Here is a 21,156-nt window from a genome sequence, read left to right as displayed (position 1 = left end):
ATACGAGGGAGGATTTGTGGTTGGGCCTGAAAGGATAGCGACCATGGTTGCTACCACCTTAGTATATTGCTTTCGAAAAAACAAAACATGAATTAAAGCACCAAAAAATTTGAAGACCATTTTCGAATTCCTGAGAAATAATGCCAGAGGTTTCATCAAATCAAAGAAATCTAAACAAGTTTTTAACCAACAACAATAACTGGTCCCTTATATTTGGTTCCAAAATAGGTGGAGGAATTTGAAGGGGATGAGCTATATAAAAGTTTCATATGGCTATAAATGTTGAAAAATACTTACGTGTATTTAATACAATTACCATCTAAAAGTAAATTCATAAGTGTCAGTACAAAACAAAAGTGCCCATAGAAACGAAAAGAAGAGGGGGTAAGGAAAATTGGTTTAACCTCTTTAGATAAACATAGATTCAAAGTCCAATTCCTTGTAAAACGAATACGTCAGTACAAAATCAATTTGTTAGTCATAGATAAAAACTAGAAAATAAGCCCGCGCTATGCTGCGGGAAATTAGTGTACTAATCGTAACTGGATGAATAAGAAACATTTATCTGAATAAATTCAACATAATAATGAATAAACAGAGGGATGTATAAGTGAATGAGGTTGTTAAGATAAGTAACTTGTTTTTTTATATAGATTTAAGCAAGCTGATATGAAAAGGAATTGAACATTTTTTATTTTAAAGATGTGGTCACAAAAAATGCTTTGTTTCCGTTATAAACAGTAGAAACAGAAGCAAAATGCAGTTTACACATATTTTTCCCTTGTGAAGATAGGGAAATATATGTTACAGAGGAACACAAATGATAGAAAGTGTTTTGTACTTGTTTAAGTAGGAAATTTGTGAAGGCAAACGTTTAAAGCAACAAATAGAAGGGTTGTTTGTATAAGCCATATAAAAAACATAAGTAACATGCAGTTCACACATATTTTCTCCCTGTAGTAAAAGCGGCAAAATACATGTCCTGCAGGTGAGGCATTTGTTTGAGCACTTAACAGAAAACATAAAAAGTGTTGTGTTTTTGTTCTAGCAGCGAAGTTTTTCAACTACAGATTTTCAAACCAAAAAACATGCAGAACATTTTGTAGCACTCAATGACGGAGATTACGGTTCATTTCTTCTGAGAGCGGACATCTTCCACACTATAGGAAAAAAAATAGAAATAATATTTTAAGAAACGTTACCATGGAAACTATTTAGGTGTGTGGGTGGAAAACAAATTGTAGTTTACCTTTCTTTTGATTTTTTTGCTTGAGATTTTGTCTTGAGCACAGCAATCGGCACTTTGTCGGTGGGTTCAATTTTGGGGACAACCACATTGTGGAATTGACCAGTAATTGTAGTAAAATTGGTTGTATCTGTTTGCTCATTGTGACGTTTGTTGCTGTGAATGAAGGGAAAATTTATGAGGTTAGATAGAAATGTGATAGTTATGAAAAACTGGGTGAAGCAGTGGTGCAAAGAGATTGGTTGATAGTTTTTTATTAGCAGCAAAACATACAACCAAGAGTAATCTTTACCTGTCAAATTTGTTGGCTTCATCAGTGAACAACACTCTCTTTGAGGTTTTGGTCGGTTCAATTGGTTGGGGTCGTTGCTGTAGTAGCTGGGAAGCCGTTAACGGAGCGGGGGTTGTTTGGCTCACAACTTGTTTTCCTGCGGTGGTAGTCGGTGTTTGTGGCTTGATTGAGGCAATCGTTGGGTTGGAGAGGTCTTGGTCTTGGAGTAGTCCATTAACGATGAAGTCTGTTTTCCCAAAGTCAGTGTTTTGATTTCCAAAAGAGAGTTGGAATTGTTTTGTCTCGCCGACCAAAGTTTTAAGAATTGGTGGTAGGATGAAAGGATCGTCATAGTGGTCCTCTATCACCAAAGTATAGCAAGAGACACGAAGCATCTTTTCGGCATGTCTTCCTATCATGAGGAAGTTGTGTTGATTCATGCTATCTTCTACGATAAGGTCGATCTTGAACCTGTGCAAGAGAGAATATCTTGTTGTTAGCCAATCATTACTATTAATACCAATCTTGTGAGCAATTTATAAAATGTAGTAGAACCATTGTAATATTGGGCATGCATGAAGAATATCGACATAAAGATAGACAAATTATTTAGGTATAAATTTTTTTCATATATGAAGTATGATTCATGTATCATCATTATGCTTGTTTCAGAAAGTTTAAAGTTCGTTTGTTAAAATTAGGGAAAACTGTGCAGTTGTAGATTATAACAATCTTTGATAACAACAACATTAGTTAAATTGTAATAGAGATGCAGACAACTCCAAAATTATTTGTATGTATGCATTGAGATTATGAATGAAAGATGAAGTGAGGCATAAAAGGGAATGTAAAAGTATATGTTGGTCCAAGAAACCTTTTTGTTTGCGTGTATAGCTGAGCATGAATTCAAAAGATTGTAGATTGAACCTTGAAGTATAAAGATATACAGAAAGACATTGTTGAGATAACGTAGGTATGAAAATGTTATTAGTTATGAATTTTATAACGATAGGAAATGTAAAAATGACTTAACAACTGAATATAACGGAAAAATTTAAATAGATCGAAAAGAATATTACCAAGGTTCAGGTAGTTTGTTTATCAGACCATGTTCATTGCATTCAAATGATTCAAACATTTTCTTTACAGTTTTGTGGCAAGATGGGCAAGACTTGTACCACCAACCCCTAGCCAAATCAACTCCAACAACAGTTGCTTTGCATGTGAAACTTTCATTCTGTTATTGAATAAAAGGGTTTTCAAATGGTGAAAGATATTAAACCATCACCTCAGAAACATGAAGAATAAATTTATAGAGAAACAAAGCAAGAGGCAGTTAAGCAAGATGCATCACGAACTTTATGTTTTTAAAAAGTAGTGATTTTTATTAATAGGTTGGTGACGAAAGACTAACCCTATGTAATGCAGGATCAAGCAAAAGCAAATCGTCGATCGTTTTTGACTCAGCACCACCACCGGTAGGACGGCCTGCATGCATATCTGCTGAGGTAGGCAGGATCTGAACAGGTGATCTCAAATGCTCAAACCTATTTTGTAAATGTTTTGGGTGAGAAAAATAAAACAAAGAAACATAAATGAGAAAAATATTAAAGAAGGGTTGTTGGTTTACTTGTGTTTATATTCAGAGAGTTGTGGAATGTCTGGATTGAACACATAAACAGTTGCTCCCGTGCTTCCGAGAACAGGGTTTCCTAGACATAAAAGATAAGAATAAAGGAATTGAAACTTTTAGGAGCTAGATAAGGCATTTCGGGTTATCACTTTGGTATAGTTTTACTTTGAGGCTTGTCAAAGCAATAAATACAGGTGGCAACAATGTTTGTATTTCGCTGTCATCAAAAGTTGTGGCAGTCTCTCCCCATAAGGTGACTCTCACTGTTTCACCCCTGTAAGGAATTTAAAAGGTGATTATTTTTAATACTCCATGAGTATGGTATCAAAGGTGTAAATTGTATTTAGAATTTAATGTACAAAGATGTAACCTGATATTTTACAGATTAAGATTTCTCTTCTTTACAATTCTTGTGCGTTGGATGGTGATCTCTTCAGTTGGCTGCACAGCCGTCAAGCAACCAAATACATCTACATGTGATATTTAGCATCGAGAGTGAGTGTGGATTGTAGCCAAGAAAAAAAGATTGATTGTTTTAGATTTTGGAGCAACGTTTAAAACTAACTTGGTTACCTGTAAGCTCAACATCTCTATCAATTTTGTTGTGAAGCTGCTCAAACTCGATGAAATTGAACCACTGCATTGGAATATCCTGGCTTGTTTTGTTAACAGGAACAATAATGGTTTTCCTATTCAATTCAAGGATGGCGGCATGAGGGATAATCTTGCTTGATGTCCTGTTGTGAATGACACGAAATTTGTTGATTTCGTAGGCTTCACCAACCTTGAGGTGCTCCTTAAAAAACTGGATGTCTCGAGCGTTGATGGTTGCATGAACCGCATCCCCCTTTTAGGGAAAAAAAAAAGGGCCAGAATACTAAATGAGTGGGAGAACATTTAATGTTGATGGTGTAGGAAGCATGTAAGCAGTTAGTGTAGCATAGTTGTGGCTATAGAGACATTATGTAATATCATATGGAAGATAATAGTGAACATTGTTTTAAAAGTTAAAATTGCCGGGAATCGAAGCAACGTTGTAAAAGCACAAATTTGTTTTCATTTGTACAGATATAATAACAAAGAAAATAAAGTAAGGAAAAGAAAATCTGTTGTCGACCTGCATGAACCGCATCCCCCTTTTAGGAAAAAAAAAAAAAAAAGGGCAGAATACTAAATGAGTGGGAGAACATTTAATGTTGATGGTGCAGGAAGCATGTAACCAGTTAGTGTAGCATAGTTGTGGCTATAGAGACATTATGTAATATCATATGGAAGATAATAGTGAACATTGTTTTAAAAGTTAAAATTGCCGGGAATCGAAGTAGCGTTGTAAAAGCACAAATTTGTTTTCATTTGTATAGATATAATAACAAAGAAAATAAAGTAAGGAAAAGAAAATCTGTTGTCGACCTGCATGAACTTGTTAGATATGTCATAAAATGTTGAGGCCTAATATCGTAGATAGCAGAACAATTTATGAGGCAAATATCAATTATTTTAAATGATGTATAATTGGGTAGTGAAATTCATAGATAATTTAGTTTACAAACTTTAGTATAGGTCTGATGATATAAGTGTGTTCAACTAATCGTCTGCGTACTGCGATAAAAAAAAATCAGCATTTGATGATAAGCAAAAAGGCATAAAAATCTTACTTGTTTATCAACGAAGACAACATCAAAACTTGTAGGTTGAGGAACATCTCCTATGCTATTTGTTATCCACATCCTGCATACCCTAATTTGCAATTTGTTTCCTGGTTGGTACGTCTTTAGCAAATGAATTGGCATAAGCTCCATCAATCTACAATAATGAAATTTAAGAAGTAAATTAAATTAAACATTGAATAAGATTGCAATTATTAACAGCACATATTAAAGCATCTCGGGGAGGATGAAAGAGTTGACTACCAGAAAAACCTAACGAAAACACCAACCAGCCAAAGTAACTGACCTTCGAAGAATGATTTAGAAAAGTGAGAACGCAATAAAGAAAGCAAGCAACCAACAAAAAACATATAAGATGCCTAACAACATTTGATAAAGAATTAAGAACAGTTGGTTAAATCAGAATCACAGAAACAGCAAGAAATTTCCAAAAAATAACAAAATTGCAGAGACATTATTTAAACCCAAATAAAAAGAAAGTACCATCGGACCTTTGGACAATCATAGGTGACAGAGACAACCAAAATTAGTAATAGGATTCTAGGCATCAATCCATCAACTATCGAACGCCGCCTATCAATCCATCACATAAACCAATAAAGAAAAAATATTGCTCTGAAATAAAAGAACTGATCATTTGAATTATTCATGACAGAACCAATTTTGATTTGAAATATGATGGCCAAGAACAAATCACACTTTTTTTCAATGGTGACCATGAATTTTCAGAAGTTACAGAAGATTTTTTATCAATTGAAAAGACAATGGTCACATATATCTACAATTAACCACCAATAAGCGTGAAGTTTTGCATCACAATGCAATAGCAGCTATACAGGATGCCATTCTAGTAGTCATTGAAAACAATTCTCTTCATTCATTAGAAACTAAAACCAGAGAATGAAATTAAAATTGAACAAAACCATAACCCAACCTGAGTTTCAAACCAACCTAAGCACAGATTCAAACCATTATGCAAACACATCACAACTTGGTGTTCTCACGCAAAACACATGCAAAAGTCAATACATTTGGTTGTTTTTATTAAAGAACTATGCTCAACTTAAAACATAACGATTGGACATTCCACCCTAACAACCGCAAATAAATATACCTCAAAAGCCAAAGGGCGAAGTGCTCTGTCCAACGATCCAAGTACCTGAAATACGAACTTTGGGATTGAAAGAAAAATGACTTGGTCAATAAATTTAATAAGTTTAGGGATTAGTATTCTGAAAGAGGATTGAAATATTTAAAAAGTAATCAAAGGGGTAAAATTCTATACATCGAACGATAGTCAACCCTAAACCCTGGTTTTGAAGATCAATATATTTGTTGTTTTTAATGAAAAAGAAGATATTCACTTCCTTTCCTCTTATGAACTCCAAAACGACATTCAATTGTAAGTATAGTCTTGTATGATAGTTTCCTAAGGTCTCTTAATCTCAAAACAACATCTCTGCTGTAAATAATGGTCAAGACTGTAGCCCAAAATTAGTAGTAAGATTCTAGGCATCAATCCATCAACTATCGAACGCTACCTGATCTACATAAACCGATAAAGAAATAATATTGCTCTGAAATAAAAGAACTGATCATTTGAATTATTCATGACAGAACCAATTTTGATTTGAAATATGATGGCCAAGAACAAATCACACTTCTTTTCAATGGTGACCATGAATGATCCTCAGAAAATAACAACGATAAAAAATTAAATCTATTTCTAACAACATAGTATTTTGAACAAACCAACAATAACAACAACAAACAGAAGAAAAAACATAAAAAAACTGAGCATTTGATTCACAGGGTTTGTTCAAAGGCATAAAAAATTAAATCTATTTCTAACAACAACAGCCATAAAAAAGGTGCATCATATGTGAATGAACAAAAACCAGATGCATAATTTATTTTAGAAGGATAAAAAAAAAACTCAGCATTTGATTCACAGGGTGAGGACAACAACAAATAATAGGGTAATGAAAAAAAAGGGGTAAAATGCATACAGTTTGATTTCTACAGAGAAGCTATGACACTGAAAGACCAACACAACAGGAAGAAAAAGAGAAATGAAGATGAAGTGGTATTATCAGACAGTGAAGAAGGCAGCACAAAATATCTGTTTTTGTTCCAATTTAATAATTTAAAAACAAATCTTTCACTCCTAACTAAAAGTTGAATAACTGAACCAGAAGCAGAACCAGACAGAAAACAAAGCAGGAAAAAAAAAACAGGTTTGTAAGCAGGTTCAAACCAGAAACAGTGAAATAAGGGAAAAATCGGTTCAAAAGGGACACTCAGCTTTGAAAAGATTTCAAGCTACCAGCTGGGAGAGATCTTCATCAATGCTTGCAGAGATAGCTTCCAGCTGGAACCAAATCTCTAAAACCAACCCTAGGTTTAGGCGTCCCTTCATGCCTCACCGCCTCTCTTAGCAGACCTCACTGAGAAAAACAAAACCCAAATTTTGGGCAGCCGTACCTATTGCTTTGCTCATCCTACCTCTCCCTTTCTCCTCCAATTTTTCCTTCCAGGAGTCCTCTTCTCTCTTCTCTCTGCCATCTGACGACCCCTCCTCTTCTCTCTGCCATCCGACGACTCTTCTCTCTCTTCTCTCTCGCATCACACGACACCTCCCCTCTCTTCTTACTGGCATCGTTGCAGGCTAGGCCTGCCCATGTCGGTCATCCATCTGAAAAACCCAACCACAAACAAAACCCACCAACCCAGTGATAGCCCAAACCCACAAAGCCCATACAATTAAACCTGAAAAAAAAAACCCAGGCAAAATCCTTAGAGCAATGGCATGTCCGTAAATAGAGTGAAATTCGGATAAAAAAACTATTCATTTGTACAGTGCAATTGAAAAGCCTTCTTTAGACTAAAGTAATAAGGCCTGCTATGGGGTTAATCTAATTTTATTTATGAAAGGTGTGCGACACTGGCTCACCAACTTAGGATAGTCTTCTAGGGTTCGGGATGTCCATGTCCTGCTACACCCAAGAATTCATACTCGATCCTCCCTAAAGTGTGGGCAACTAGACCCCGAAATCTCTCACCTCCTTAAATGATGCATCACCAGACAAGCTAACGTTATCACAATAATCGTGTGATTCCCAGTAAATCTCAGCATAAGGGCACCAGCAACGAACTGCAGTTATTATCAACGTCAAATGACTGATCTACCCCTACTTCCACTTAGTGATATGATCGAGGTTACTCCTTCTTAATTGCCTATAAATAGGACCAGAGATCTTCAAGTTAAGGACATTCGTAAAAAATTCAATCTCCATGATTATACAGTCTCGTTTACTAGGTGTAACTGATCTCATTCTTCAATTTTATGTTAAAGTATATTTCGGCCCTGCCCGCACGGCCCAAGACGAATTTAAAGGGGCAAATACTACCCAGACCAGTTCGTCAAATACAATTTTTTATTTTTTCGCCAGCCTTATTTTTCCTCTTTGGTACCGTAAAATCGAATTCCCTTCAGAAAGTCTCGATCCCTAATTTCCTCTCCCTCACGCCGTGCCGCCTGTGTCCCCCTCTCTCTCTCCCTCTCCCCCTCTCCCCCTCTCCCTCCTCATCTGTTCAGATTGCAGTCGTTCTTCTGATTGTATGTGTTTGCTGCTGGGGGACTTTGATGTTTGGTATATATGCCTCAACCTTTCGTTGCGAGCGGATGGATGTACGTCAATGAAGTCGGACAAATGTGCGGTCCGTACATTCAAGAGCAATTGTATGAGGGTTTATCCTCTGGGTTCCTCCCCGATGAGCTTCCTGTGTACCCTCTGGTCAATGGCACCTTGATCGCCCCGGTTCCATTGAAGTACTTCAAGCAGTTTCCTGATCATGTCACCACTGGGTTCGCGTATCTCTCTATTGGCATCTCAACCGCCGCATCCACACCCACACCCACACCCACCGATTCTTTTGCATCTTCTCACAGCGGCGATTTGCCTATCCGCGACACACCTGCTCCTGGACCGACACCTTCACCTGCTCCTGTTGTTTATCCCGGTTCCCAGTTCAATTCTACTTTCCATGCCATTTCCAATCAGCCTATGTCACTGGTACTTATAGTTGGTTCTTTTGTTCGGGTCGAAAAGTTGAGCGTATGTGTTCTTTTGATCAATGTCTTATTAGTTTCTTTTTTCCCTTTGTTGCTCTGTATGTATGCAGCCAAATGAAGAGTCTTGTTGGTTGTATGTGGATGGTGAAGGGCACAAACGCGGGCCGCATACTCTTTATGAATTATACTCGTGGTATCGATATGGATATCTTCAGGATTCAGTCATGGTAAGATTCGAGCCCCTAATGTGATGATGGTGTGATGTGTATGTTCGTTATCAAAAATCGAATTGGCATTTTAGTCGTAGAATGTCACATTTGTCCAAGAATTGAACTTGGTGAATTTTGGTGAGGTCGGGTTTACAACAAATGCTACTGTTTCAACATCATGACTGGATGGTTTTCCATTATTATGCTGGTTTATTTAGAACTTAGAACAATCAATTCAGGAGCCTACGAAGCCTTATCGAATAAGAAAAACTGAAAAGAACAGACATTTCAGAAAGTTAATAGCTGCATATGATGTCGATTCAAGCTTCTATTCTATAAGTTAGAAAGAAGCTTTGAGGGTGAAAAGTGAACGGATGTCTCTGGTGCATACTTGATTTCTTATGTTCAGTGTTAATTGCCTTTATATTGTGAGAGGTAGATGTCCTCGAACTGTTTCATCGTCTGTAAAACCCACTTTCAACAAAAGGGCTTAACGTGTGTGGTGTTTCTCTCTCTTGCTACTTCTGGGACAGATTTGGGCCCGCTGCAGTGCAAGGTGTTTGCCAATTACTTTATGAAGTGATGGAAGTTTATGTGTCTAGAATCATGGAGTATACAGAATTTGCTAGGTCTTCTATATTTAATATAGCATGGATTTTCTTTGAGCCTGCTGTTGAAATTTTTTATGATGCTTCTGACTCTGGTGTCAACTTGTTTTTCGCAGATTTATCATGTTGAGAATAAGTGTGCGCCCTTCACCCTACTATCTGTTGCAAATGCATGGAAACCTGGAACTGAAACTGTCGCCAACTCTGATGCCAAAAGTAATGGCACTGGGTCTTCTGTAAGCTTTATATCTGAAATTTCTGAGGCAGTTTCTAGCCAACTGCACCATGGAATTTTGAAGGCAGCTCGCAGGGTTGTCTTAGATGAGATTATCAGCAATGTCATTAATGAGTTTTTTACCACAAAAAAAACTCAAAGGGTTAATCAGGCCGTGAAGGCTTGTTCCTCGTATAGCAAAACGGTAATGCATACAAATCCAAAAGCAGACCACTAATTCTCTTACTTTAAAGCCTGTTACATGTTGTCTGAGTGGATTTGATCTGTTTGGTAGTGCTTTAGTGGCTCATAAAATATTTCATTAAAAATCAAAGTGGAAGGGAACTAAAACTGCTTCTTTGATCCTAATATCACCTTTTGTTTATTTCAACCAAACACTACAAAAAACAGTTTTGGTTATCTAAAAGTGCTTTTGACATGCCAAAAGTACTCCAAACACTTTTTCTTTGCTTTATGAGATAATAATTTTTTTGTGTCAACAGTCTGAGATTGCTGGAGATATGAAGAACTGTGCTGCTGTTTTGTGTGAGGCAGCAGCTTCCGACTCTGTTGCGGATGAGACATGTATCAATCAAGATTGCAGCAAACCTCCATTAAGCATGAAATCTGTTGGAAGCATTGAAAACTTTTGGGAGTCGTATACAGTTGTTTGTAGAATGCTTTTTGATTATTGCATGCAAGTCATGTGGAATGCTGTTTTCTATGATTCAGTGGCAGAGTACTCCTCATCTTGGAGGAGGAGGAAACTTTGGTCTGGTTCTCCAGTGTGGAGGATACCTTCTAGTGAAGATCCTGAGAAGATTGATAAGTTACCTCATGAAGCTGTAGGTCTTTTGCATGCTTTAGTTTTTTTCATTTAATAAGTTATTTAATGTTTGTTAATGTCCTATTTGGTCATGCAGTTACTACCCGGGCATGAATCTGATGCTTATGATGGTGATTACCCACCTGGTTTTGAAGTCATGGCAAAGGAATTAGTTGATCATGCACATCCATCAATTATCTCTTCATTGGATCTTAATGGAGGAAATTCATCTAAACAGATAAGTCCCTCATATGAAGACATGAACTGCATTGTAGAATGTGTAGAAAACGAGCTCCAGTTGTCTGCAAAGAATGCTTTGACTGAATTTGTTGGATCTTTTGTTGATGAGGAGGTCGGGAAATTAGTTACTTCGTCTAAACAAGAAAATTTAATGAAGGTGATCTAGAGATTCAATCAATTTTCCCTCCCCCTTCTGTTTTACTGTAACATTTTAGTGATATCTGTACTAGCTTGTATATGTTCAATTTTTGATCATTTCAGTATGTTAGAGTAACATAATTGTTGCTGCAGGAGAATGTCGGCTCTTCTCAGTGTCCCAGCAATAGCTTTGGTGGATCTTCAGACTCATGTGATGAATTGAGGATTTCAAGGACAAAATCTACAGAGATGAATCCATCTGATGTATCCCCCCAATCTCCATCGCAAGTAGCACAGCCTGTTGATCATTCTGTACCTGAAATTCAGATGTCCAATTTATTGGAAAATGCTTTTAAGGAATTATGTTCTCATATAGATGATATGTCTGTTGACCAAGAAATAAATGAGCCATTGCCCCCTGGACTTGTAGACAAAGCTAAAGCTGTTGTGCCATCACGCACTTGCAAATTCCGACCTTCAAAGTCAGATGAATGTATTCCTAAGATTGGAGAATATACTGCCACAGCAATGTGCCGGAAAAAACTGCATGATTATGTCATTAGAGATTGGAAATCATTGTTTTTTGACTGTTCTCTTCAACAGTTTCTTGCATCATGGCGCACTTCAAAGAAGACCCATGCTTATAAGGTATACTGCTGGTGCCTTCGGCACTCATCTCTTTCTGTGAATTATTATAACTAGAATTCCCTATCATTTTAGTTAATATTTACTATTTCTTTTGGTGCAGGAAAAAGCATTTACTAGGAATAAAGACCATGTCGAAAAACATGAGAAAGAATCAAAGCATTGTCACAATTCTGGCACCGCAGGACTTTCTCCAGTGATTGGTAAATATACGTATCACCGCAAGAAGTTGTTGCTGAAAAAGTCAGGGTCTTCACCGCATGTAACTTTAGGTGATACTGGGTTACAGAATGAAATAGTGGAAAAGTCAAAGAAATTACATGTTACTGGAGATGTGCCTGAGAAATCAGAGCTAAAAATTGCTACTGTGATTCCTAAGAAGAGAAGACAATGCAAATCCCAAACTGAATCACATGTTGGATCCACATATTTGCAAGCTGGAGATGTGCCTGAGAAAACAGAACTAAAATTTTCTACTGTGATTCCTAAGAAGCGAAGACAAAGTAAATCCCAAACCGAATTGTATAGTGGCACCATGTCTTTGCAAGTTGGAGGTATGCCTGAGAAAGCAGAACTAAAAATTGCTCCTGTGATTCCTAAGAAGAGAAGCCAAAGCAAACCCCAAACTGAATCGTCTGTTGGCGCCACATCTTTGCAAGCCATTGCTAAGAATTCTAGTAGCAGCAAACTATTGAAGGTTTCCCATGCAGTGAAAAGTATGCCGTTTCCCTCACATGTATATTTGTGTTGCGAGTTCATTGGCGTTTCTAGTTTGTTGAACAGGATATAGTTTCCTTTTCTTTTTCTTTTTTGTTTCAATATCATATGCTTCCTGTCGGTTTATCGCTCAGAATGGAATTTCTCTGATAATTAGGGATATGAACTGTTTTATCCAGGTAGCGAGCCCATGGAATGCACTCCTAAACCTAGTAAAAAGATGGTTTCAGCTCACGTAGGGGACCACAATAATGTTGAGAAAGTTGTGAATAGCAATGGTCATGATGTTAGGCTTATAGGAGAGCCTTGTAAGTGTCCTTTCACTCATTCGCACATGCAATTTTTATTTATTTGTATATAATATTATTAATTTAACTCTTTGCTATGTTATTCTTTCTCTGTATTTGTGGTTTTGCATACAGTAACTAAACCATCAAAGCTGAAAAGGTATCGCCCAATGGATGATTTGTCAAGTCCCGAAAAGATCTTGAAAGTAGCCAATGGTGCTCCCAAGAAAGCGGCATGTAAGCCAGTTGCAGCTAGAAATATACAGTCCAGTAAATCCAAGAAACTAAATCCTTGCCCTAAATCTTCTGGATGCGCCCGGGCGTCCATTAATGGCTGGGAATGGCATAGATGGTCACAAAACGCAAGTCCTGCTGAAAGAGCCCGTGTTAGGGGAATTAAATATGTTAATGCTGAGTATCAACGTTCTGAAATTAATACATCACAGTGGTCAAATGGCAAGGGTCTTTCTGCAAGAACAAATAGGGTGAAGATGCGCAATCTTGCTGCTGCTGCTGATGGGGCTGACCTTCTGAAAGCTACTCAATTAAAGGTGATTTCTGAATGAAATCATTTCGTGGATAACATATATATGCCTTTGTGAACATAATTCTGATAAACTATTACATGGTACTGTTAGGCGAGGAAAAAGCTTCTACAATTCCAAAAAAGCAAGATACATGATTGGGGTCTTGTTGCATTGGAGCCAATTGAGGCAGAAGACTTTGTTATTGAATATGTTGGAGAACTGATTCGTCCCAGGGTATATTTACTGGACTATAATTGTTTCATCAATAGAATGTTTGGTTAGTTGTGTGTGTGTGTGTTTTCCTTCTTTTTTACCTTTTCCAGTTGAGGATGGGGTGTCCCTTTTATATGTACATTAATTACTTTAGTTTGTGACTTTGCAGATATCTGATATCCGTGAGCGTCATTACGAGAAGATAGGAATTGGCAGCAGTTATCTTTTTAGGCTTGATGATGGTTATGTGGTTAGTGAATCAACACTAAGAATTTGGTTTTAATGATTTTCTTTTCTTGTTTTCTTTTAATTCAGGTCCATAATTGAGCTACTTGTAGCATATAGCATGGAACATTATTTTTCTATGAATATATTGAATTTGATGACCACATGATCTGTGACCTAATGAGAATAACACATCTTTTGGGAGTGTGTAATATTTGCATAGAAGCAATTTCCCTGAAGCATTTCTCTTATTTAATACTTTGTACGCTGGGACCTGGTCAGGGAACTTTTGGCTTCGTCGATTTCATTTCCTATAGCATGGAACTTGGCATTTTTTTACGGCTTTATAGCTCATAAGAAAAATTTTAAGATCAATTATTATAGATGAATTGGCTTCAAGAAATGGGGCATTCTGCTAGCTTCTTCATTTGCTGCTTATATTTGTTGCATGTTGTTGTCCAGTGCATGGATTAATCTTCTACTCTAGTTTCTCCTGTTCCATTCATAAAGTTAGCTGTGCACCACTGGAGCAAAGTAGCTATCACCGATTGGCTAATATTTTCTTTCTGAAATATGTGTAGGTTGATGCTACAAAACGTGGAGGAGTTGCTAGATTTATAAACCATTCTTGTGAGGTAGCTTCTTCAGATTATAATGCAAATATGTGGTATCAGTTGTTTTGATTTTGGGTCTCGTGATATGAAGTCATTGTTCCTCAAAAATTGTTTTGCAGCCTAACTGCTACACCAAAGTTATCAGTGTTGATGGTCACAAACGAATCTTCATTTACGCAAAACGGCATATAGCTGTTGGTGAAGAAATTACTTACAATTATAAGTTTCCTTTGGAGGAGAAGAAGATTCCTTGCAACTGTGGTTCGAAAAAGTAAGATTTGTTTTTACAAGAATACATGTTCTTTGATTTTGTGGTCTTTTTCATCTTCTTTGTGTTTCTACCAAGAAAAATATTATTGTTTCATTGTATGTTCATAAAGTTTGTATCTAAACGGTTTGGAGAATAACCTATGGTTATGTATACTACTAAGAATCATATCTTTTATTCAGGTGTCGTGGATCTTTGAATTAGGAAGTGATTTGAGTTCTCTGGTAAGTAATTTACACAATTCTTCCTTCAATGGAGTTTTGTAATTGGATTCTGTTCATGCTAAATTATCACTCAATGTTTTTTTGCAGGCGACGCATTTAGTTATGCCTTGCATGTTGTTGGCATTGCAGTATACTTTCTCAGAGGTATGTTTTGTTCTTAATCGTCAGTTTCTTGTACTTCATATCAGCTCTTGTCCAAATTGCTGTTGCACTAAATTTCAGTTTCTTGCTCTTATGTTTTTTGTAAATGCATCTTCTAAGGCCTGATGATCGCAAAGATTCCTTTTACTTTGCCCCCTTGTTTGGATTTTATTATACATTTGGGGCATTATTACTTGAGGATTATTCAATAACCACATATGGTCCTTAAAAGGGATCAGGATGCTTGAGAGATTGTTTTTTTTCAAATGTCATATTTGTTGGCAGCCTGCATACGGCATGTAATTATATTGGTTTAATGTTTGAATGTGGTTTTTAAAAATTATGCAATCTTGTGAAGGAGCTGGGATGGTTCTTTCATGATACAAAACATTCCCCTTGGCATGCTGGATGAGCATACGCGGGATGCTGTAGATAAGAAGACAGATGAGTCACAGCAGAGCCCTTTGGCTGGGTTTAGCATCAATTGTATGTTTATGAATCACAAACTTATTCAAGTAAAGATGAACAGTGCCACTAGCATTATAAGTTTTCGATGGACGGTATCCATTGATTTAAATATTTTGATAATCATTTTCGTGCCAAAAGAAAAACAAGAAATTGGGTTTTGCAGTGTGACTTGTACAAGTCTACTTTAACTGAAGAAGCATGCGTAACGGGAATTGATGCAAGTTTGATACTCTTTCAGGTTATGAACCGCGGTTGACATCGATGTGACCATCGTGAACATCACACACAAATGAGAATTTCGGCTGCTTGTCAAAGATATACCTGAACCATGTGCATTCTTGTAGGTTTCACTGTGTTGCAGATGAGTTTCTCCCCTTTAGAAACTGTAAATCGGTTAAATGTTTTACTGCTTACATAACAAATTTTGGAACATAAAATCTTGTATAAACATGCATTATTGAAGTTTATTTAATGATAAGAAATTTAGTCAATATATTGGCTTGAATGCGCATGTTGATAGTTTATAGTTAATGGTAAAATTCAACTACCTTTGCATTGAAGAAATGTGTGTTGCTTAGATCTATGATATGCGTGTGAGTACCGGGAGAATAATGTTTATTAGGATAAGCCGTATCCGTCGTTTGCTTCCTATTTATCTAGTATCACCTTAGTTGGACTAGGAGTACCTCTTGTGGCATGGACAAGTTGTTAGACATGCATCTTGATCAACCATCTTCCTATTAATTTTGATCTTTGTGAAGGTTTTGCTTTGCCGAATCACCTTGCTACTAAGTGAACCCCGTCAATTTGATTCCGGGTAACAAAACTAGGAAGAATGTTTGCATGATGTGTGACTTCTAGGATCCTGCATTATTTTGTGTACTGGAGTGGAGAAGTTGTTCTATGAGCGTGGGAATGTTGCCGATAACGTTACCATAAGAACGGTGACGGTTGCTTGGTAATTTTTAGATGCAAAGTGTGGGACAGTAAGAACTCAAACTTACAACCATTTAACGGGAATCCTTAAATAATATTTAGCAAAAGCCTGAATAATACGTGATACTCTGGCTAATTGGTTTGCAATTTTTGGTTTTTTTTTTTTACGAATAGTTTCATTGGCAAACGCATAAATTATGTGTGAATTGTCCATCCTTTTTATTTATTTTATTTACTTTTAATTTTATATTTTTGCTTTCATTTGTTGTTATTTTTTCTATGGTTGCAGGAATATTAGGATTATCAAACTTTCGCAGCTGGGCGGAGGTCTTTTGTTTTGTGCCCTCTTGTATGGTATGTCTCTCTTTAATGTGTTGTACGTTTGTTTCAACACCAGTACAATTCTCCTTGGCTTAAAATTTGAGCTAGCCTATAAAAAAATAGAAGGCCAAGTACAGTTTACACCATCGAGGTTTGGGGTCAGTTTTAAATCGGAATGAGTTTCAATTTTTTCACATTGCGCGCGGACTTTTGACATGTGTACATTTTATACTTTTTGTTAACTTGATTGTGTGGTAAACTATTAACTACTCGTGTCAGAGCTGGACTAGCCCTCCAACTCACCAACCATGCTACAAAAAATACCGAGAGGACATTTTGGGGGTGGGTCTCGCATTTCACGTCATTAGTTAATAGCGGTCAACCTAATGAAAGGTATAAATTGGTTGGATGTCAAAACGTCAGGCTGCAATACAAAAAAAATTGAAATCTTGTGGCCTATTTTGAAACCGACTCCAAACCTTGATGATGTAAAATGTACTTTACCAACGACAACAATAACATAGCCTTATTCCACTAAAGGATCAGTTGTATGAATTCTAGAATGCCATTGAGCTCGGTTTTGCTCCAATTCTTCCGTTAGCTTCAAGTACTTTATATCTTTTTTAAAAGTTTCTTTCTAAGTCTTCCTAAGTACTCTTCTTCCGCTTTCGCCCTGAGCATCTATCCCATAATAGCATTTCTAACCAGAGTATCTGTGGGTTTTCGCTTCACATGTCCAAACCTATCTTCAATTGCGACCACTCCTTTACCTCGATTGTCCTTGTTTGTAATCCTGTCCTTTCTCGCTTGCCCACATATCCAATGAAGCAATTTTATCTCCGCAACACTCAGTTTTTGTAGGTGTTGATGCTTGCCTGCCCAATATTATGTGTCATAAAACATTGCTAGCCTTATTGTCATTCTATAAAATTTTACCTAGAGTTTTAGTGGCATACAACAGTCGCACAACACACTAGATGCACTCTTCCACTTCATCCGTCGAGCTTGTGTTTTATGGTTGAAAATTTTATCCAATTCTCCATTATTTTGCTAGATAAATCCAAGATAACCAAAAGTGTTTACTCTTTGGTACTTCTTGATCTTCAATCCTTATCCCTATCGCATTTGGACCGATTTCCACCGAACTCATTCCATATACTCTTTTTGGCCTACTTAGGCATTTTAGATTCCAACACTTCTCGTCAAAGATTAAGTTTCGCATTTACTCCCCCTGCATTTATTTATCAATACTATATCATCAACAAAAAACATACACCAAGGAATATCTTAAATATGTCTCATTAGCTCGTCCATTACCAATTCAAAAAGGTAAAAGACTTGATGACCTCTATAGTTATGGAGAAACTTTCAAGTTTGCCTTGATGAGCACTGTACCCGAAAACAAAAATTAAGCAAACCAAACCAGTGTACAACCGTATACTATGGTTATATACGCTTTTGGTCCGTGCATTGTGATTATGTTTCATTTTGGTCCATGTGTTTTAATCCGTTATCAATCTTGGTTTTTTATGTTTTTGTTTTTCTGTGAAACAAGCTTTTAAGCTTTTAAGGGTTATTGTATTTTCAAATATTGGTCCATGTATTTTCAATTAAAAGGAGTAGTTACAGTTTTGAGTTCTTGCATGATTGTACCGAAACGCCAGTTTGACGGAAAGGACCAAGATCGTTAACGGATTAAAATGTTTGTAAAACATGAACCGAAATTGATTTCTCAATTAAACACAGGACCAAAAATGTCTTTAATCAACAAATTAATATGTGTGGCATACAAGAACAATTAGAAATATGAGTTTTGCTTAAAGCTGTATCTTTCCTTCTAATAAAAGAATGCCGGCAGCAGTTGTGATTTGCACTTTGAGCTTCTAAGTAGTTCAATGAAGGTTGTGTTGCACAAATTTATCCTTGTGGTATCGGTCGTATGTTAATGCAGTCGCTATTGTTTGAAATGACTATTTTACCCTTGCAATTCTGAGTTTGAGTAACATTAACATATGACCACGTACCACAAGGATAAACCGTGCAATTTAGCATTTGATTGACTGAACGCTAATTTTATAGCGCTCTGAAGTATTAAGATATTCTTGGTATTGGTCGAAAAGGTAATTGAGTTCAAAAAAACAGACTGGGGAAAGGACAAGGCCGTTGTCGTTCACGTTGCTGTCATGTGTGTTTAATATATATATAGTACGAGTTGAATAACTCCGCCTGTGTTTTGATTCCTATTTAGACACAGCCGGTCCCAAGCCCGGATAAAGGAGGAGGGCTGTCAATAATTGTACTATGTATGATGCAAATGATCCTAACCCTTAATCTCTTGCGAGTTCTAGACGCATCATTTATCTGTATTTTTGTCTGGGCCACCGACCTTATGCCTGCGGTCATGTTGGGTGTCCAGAATCGGATTTGATAACTCACTAGATTCAAATATTTTGTCCAAATTAAGGTAGATTGTGATTTAGTCTTGATAGATACTTGTCACTTCATGGCTGATGCATCTAGGTTTCATCTCGTGATAACTTATCAATTTCAATCTCTGATAAGAAATTTTTTTGGAGGATTAAATGGGATAAGTTTTCTTCATGTAGAATGTCAAGTTGGTGTTTCCTCTATTTTTAAAGAACAATTTTCAAAATAGAAAGTAAAATAAACATTATATAACAAAGTTAAGAGTATAATAAGAAATAAAATTATGTATGCACTATTACCATCACCACCACCACCACCGCCATTACAAGATTCTCCACTGTCTCACTATCATCACCACAATTGCGATCATCTTTGACACCACCACCTTTCACTACCAAGTACCATCACCGTGGCCACCATATCCAACCTCCATCTACACTTCTGACGCCATTACTGCCACCTGCGAATACCACCATCACCATCTTTACCGTCTCACCACTACCACCACCATCACTATATTCTCCAGCCCATTATCCTCACTATTGCCAACCATCACTACTACTAGCACCACTCTGCTCAACCACCATCTTTACTACCACCACCGCCATTACTACTAAACACAAATTTATACTTTTGTTCGAGATTTTAGATATTGGTACCAAACAAGTTTTTAATGTTTCATTCTCAAAAACCGTTCTCCGATTAAACTACCAGACGCATTCTTAAATCATAAAAATACAAAAATTATGTCATTTTCATATTACAAAAGGTTTTTTTTATTTTTTTTATTAGCACCTCACATAAAGTTGAATACACTCCACATTAAAATTTGATATCAAATGACACATATACCTTATTATGTAATGACAATTTTGACCTCATAAAGTTAAAAAAAAAAATATATATTAAATACACCACAAATCAAATCATTTTTTACATATATCACAAGATTATTTATTTTCTTCAACTCTTAAAATCATTTTCCCTCTCTATTGCAGAACAAACCCTAATCAATAAAACTACAAAAACACATTGATTAAAACAAATTATTTTAGACGAAACATGAAATCGACGTTTCGAAAGCTTCACATGATGCGAAAGTTTCATATTTTATTATCATACGCTGGATGATCGGCATGAAATCGACTCCCACCCTTAAAGCATCTACTCAGATGCTTATGCAGGTTAAGGAGTTTCGATTGGCTTTAAACTTTCGAGAGCTGAAATTCTTCTATCCAATGAATCATGGAAGCATTTTAATCAATTTTCTACATAAATTCTATCTTTTAAAACCGGTTTCATTGTTTTGTGATTATACAGAAGTAAAAATTAAAATATGCATTTGCATCTAAGACGTGAAAAGTGTGGGGTTTATGGAGAAAAGTGTGGGATGTATGTAGAAAATGTAGGGTGTACATGTAGAAATGTGGGATGTATGTAAAAAATGTGTGGTGTATTTTGAAAGTGTGGGGTGTAAGGGTACTATGAGAAAGTACGTGTAGTGTATTAAGATAAATTTTAATTGAAAAAGCAAGCGTGAAATGTATTAAGTATATGTGGTGTATTCAATAATACGTGGAGTGTTAATAAAACAAGCTTTTTGTAAGGGTTCTTTAAAATTTTCAAACAGACTTGGCTTCTCTGCCCTCCCAGTTCCCATACACTCTCATCCCTTCCTATTTGTGCGGTTACAGTTGAACCGCGTCAACATTTTATATCATTATTGCTTTTTGTCTTATCATCTTTATAAAAAATTTAATATAAAATATTGACGTGATTTACCCGTGACTACATAAAATACAAAGAAATGAGAGTATATGGGAACTAAGACAGAGAAGCCGTATCCTTTTCAAACTCCCGTCGCGCATTAAATTTCCAACAATAGTTTATTAGTCAGCGAGATGGCGATGGTTTACTTAACTAGAGATAATTAATAAAATGCTGATAATTAATTGTATTATTTAACCACAGAGACAGAGATCGTTAATTTGATAATCCATCTAATTAATTTGAGTG

At 36.4% G+C, this 21,156-nt stretch overlaps 1 protein-coding gene across 2 annotated transcripts; it reads left to right on the top strand.

The window, feature by feature from the left end:
- Positions 1 to 8,260: 8,260 nt before the first annotated feature.
- On the top strand, positions 8,261 to 15,945 carry LOC103961875 (histone-lysine N-methyltransferase ATXR7). Of its 2 annotated transcripts, XM_009374516.3 has the most exons (17): positions 8,261 to 8,893; positions 9,003 to 9,119; positions 9,826 to 10,128; positions 10,427 to 10,768; positions 10,847 to 11,146; positions 11,281 to 11,775; positions 11,876 to 12,488; positions 12,669 to 12,797; positions 12,912 to 13,327; positions 13,415 to 13,537; positions 13,686 to 13,766; positions 14,323 to 14,376; positions 14,475 to 14,626; positions 14,806 to 14,847; positions 14,935 to 14,991; positions 15,347 to 15,474; positions 15,695 to 15,945. In XM_009374516.3, the coding sequence occupies exons 1-14, from the start codon at positions 8,477 to 8,479 to the stop codon at positions 14,825 to 14,827; spliced, it is 3,564 nt and encodes a 1,187-aa protein (XP_009372791.2). In that variant the 5' UTR covers positions 8,261 to 8,476; the 3' UTR covers positions 14,828 to 14,847; positions 14,935 to 14,991; positions 15,347 to 15,474; positions 15,695 to 15,945. The 2 variants fall into 2 exon arrangements, with proteins under 2 accessions (XP_009372791.2, XP_009372792.2); XM_009374517.3 differs by lacking the exon at positions 15,347 to 15,474.
- The last annotated feature ends 5,211 nt before the right edge of the window (positions 15,946 to 21,156 follow it).

This window comes from the organism of the source record quoted next, unplaced genomic scaffold (genome assembly GCF_019419815.1).
Source record: "Pyrus x bretschneideri cultivar Hongxiangsu unplaced genomic scaffold, Pyrus_bretschneideri_v1 Contig52, whole genome shotgun sequence".
Taxonomy (NCBI): Eukaryota; Viridiplantae; Streptophyta; class Magnoliopsida; order Rosales; family Rosaceae; genus Pyrus; species Pyrus x bretschneideri.
The sequence above is the reverse complement of the archived record's forward strand: the minus strand, read 5'-3'. Positions and strand labels throughout refer to the sequence as shown.

Excerpts from the sequence above, each read along its gene's own strand:
- LOC103961875 (XM_009374517.3), top strand. The coding sequence starts at position 8,477 with ATGCCTCAACCTTTCGTTGCGAGCGGATGGATGTACGTCAATGAAGTC. Across the intron at positions 9,120-9,825 it reads ATCTTCAGGATTCAGTCATG|ATTTATCATGTTGAGAATAA; the intron begins GTAAGATTCGAG and ends TGTTTTTCGCAG. Across the intron at positions 10,129-10,426 it reads GTTCCTCGTATAGCAAAACG|TCTGAGATTGCTGGAGATAT; the intron begins GTAATGCATACA and ends TTGTGTCAACAG.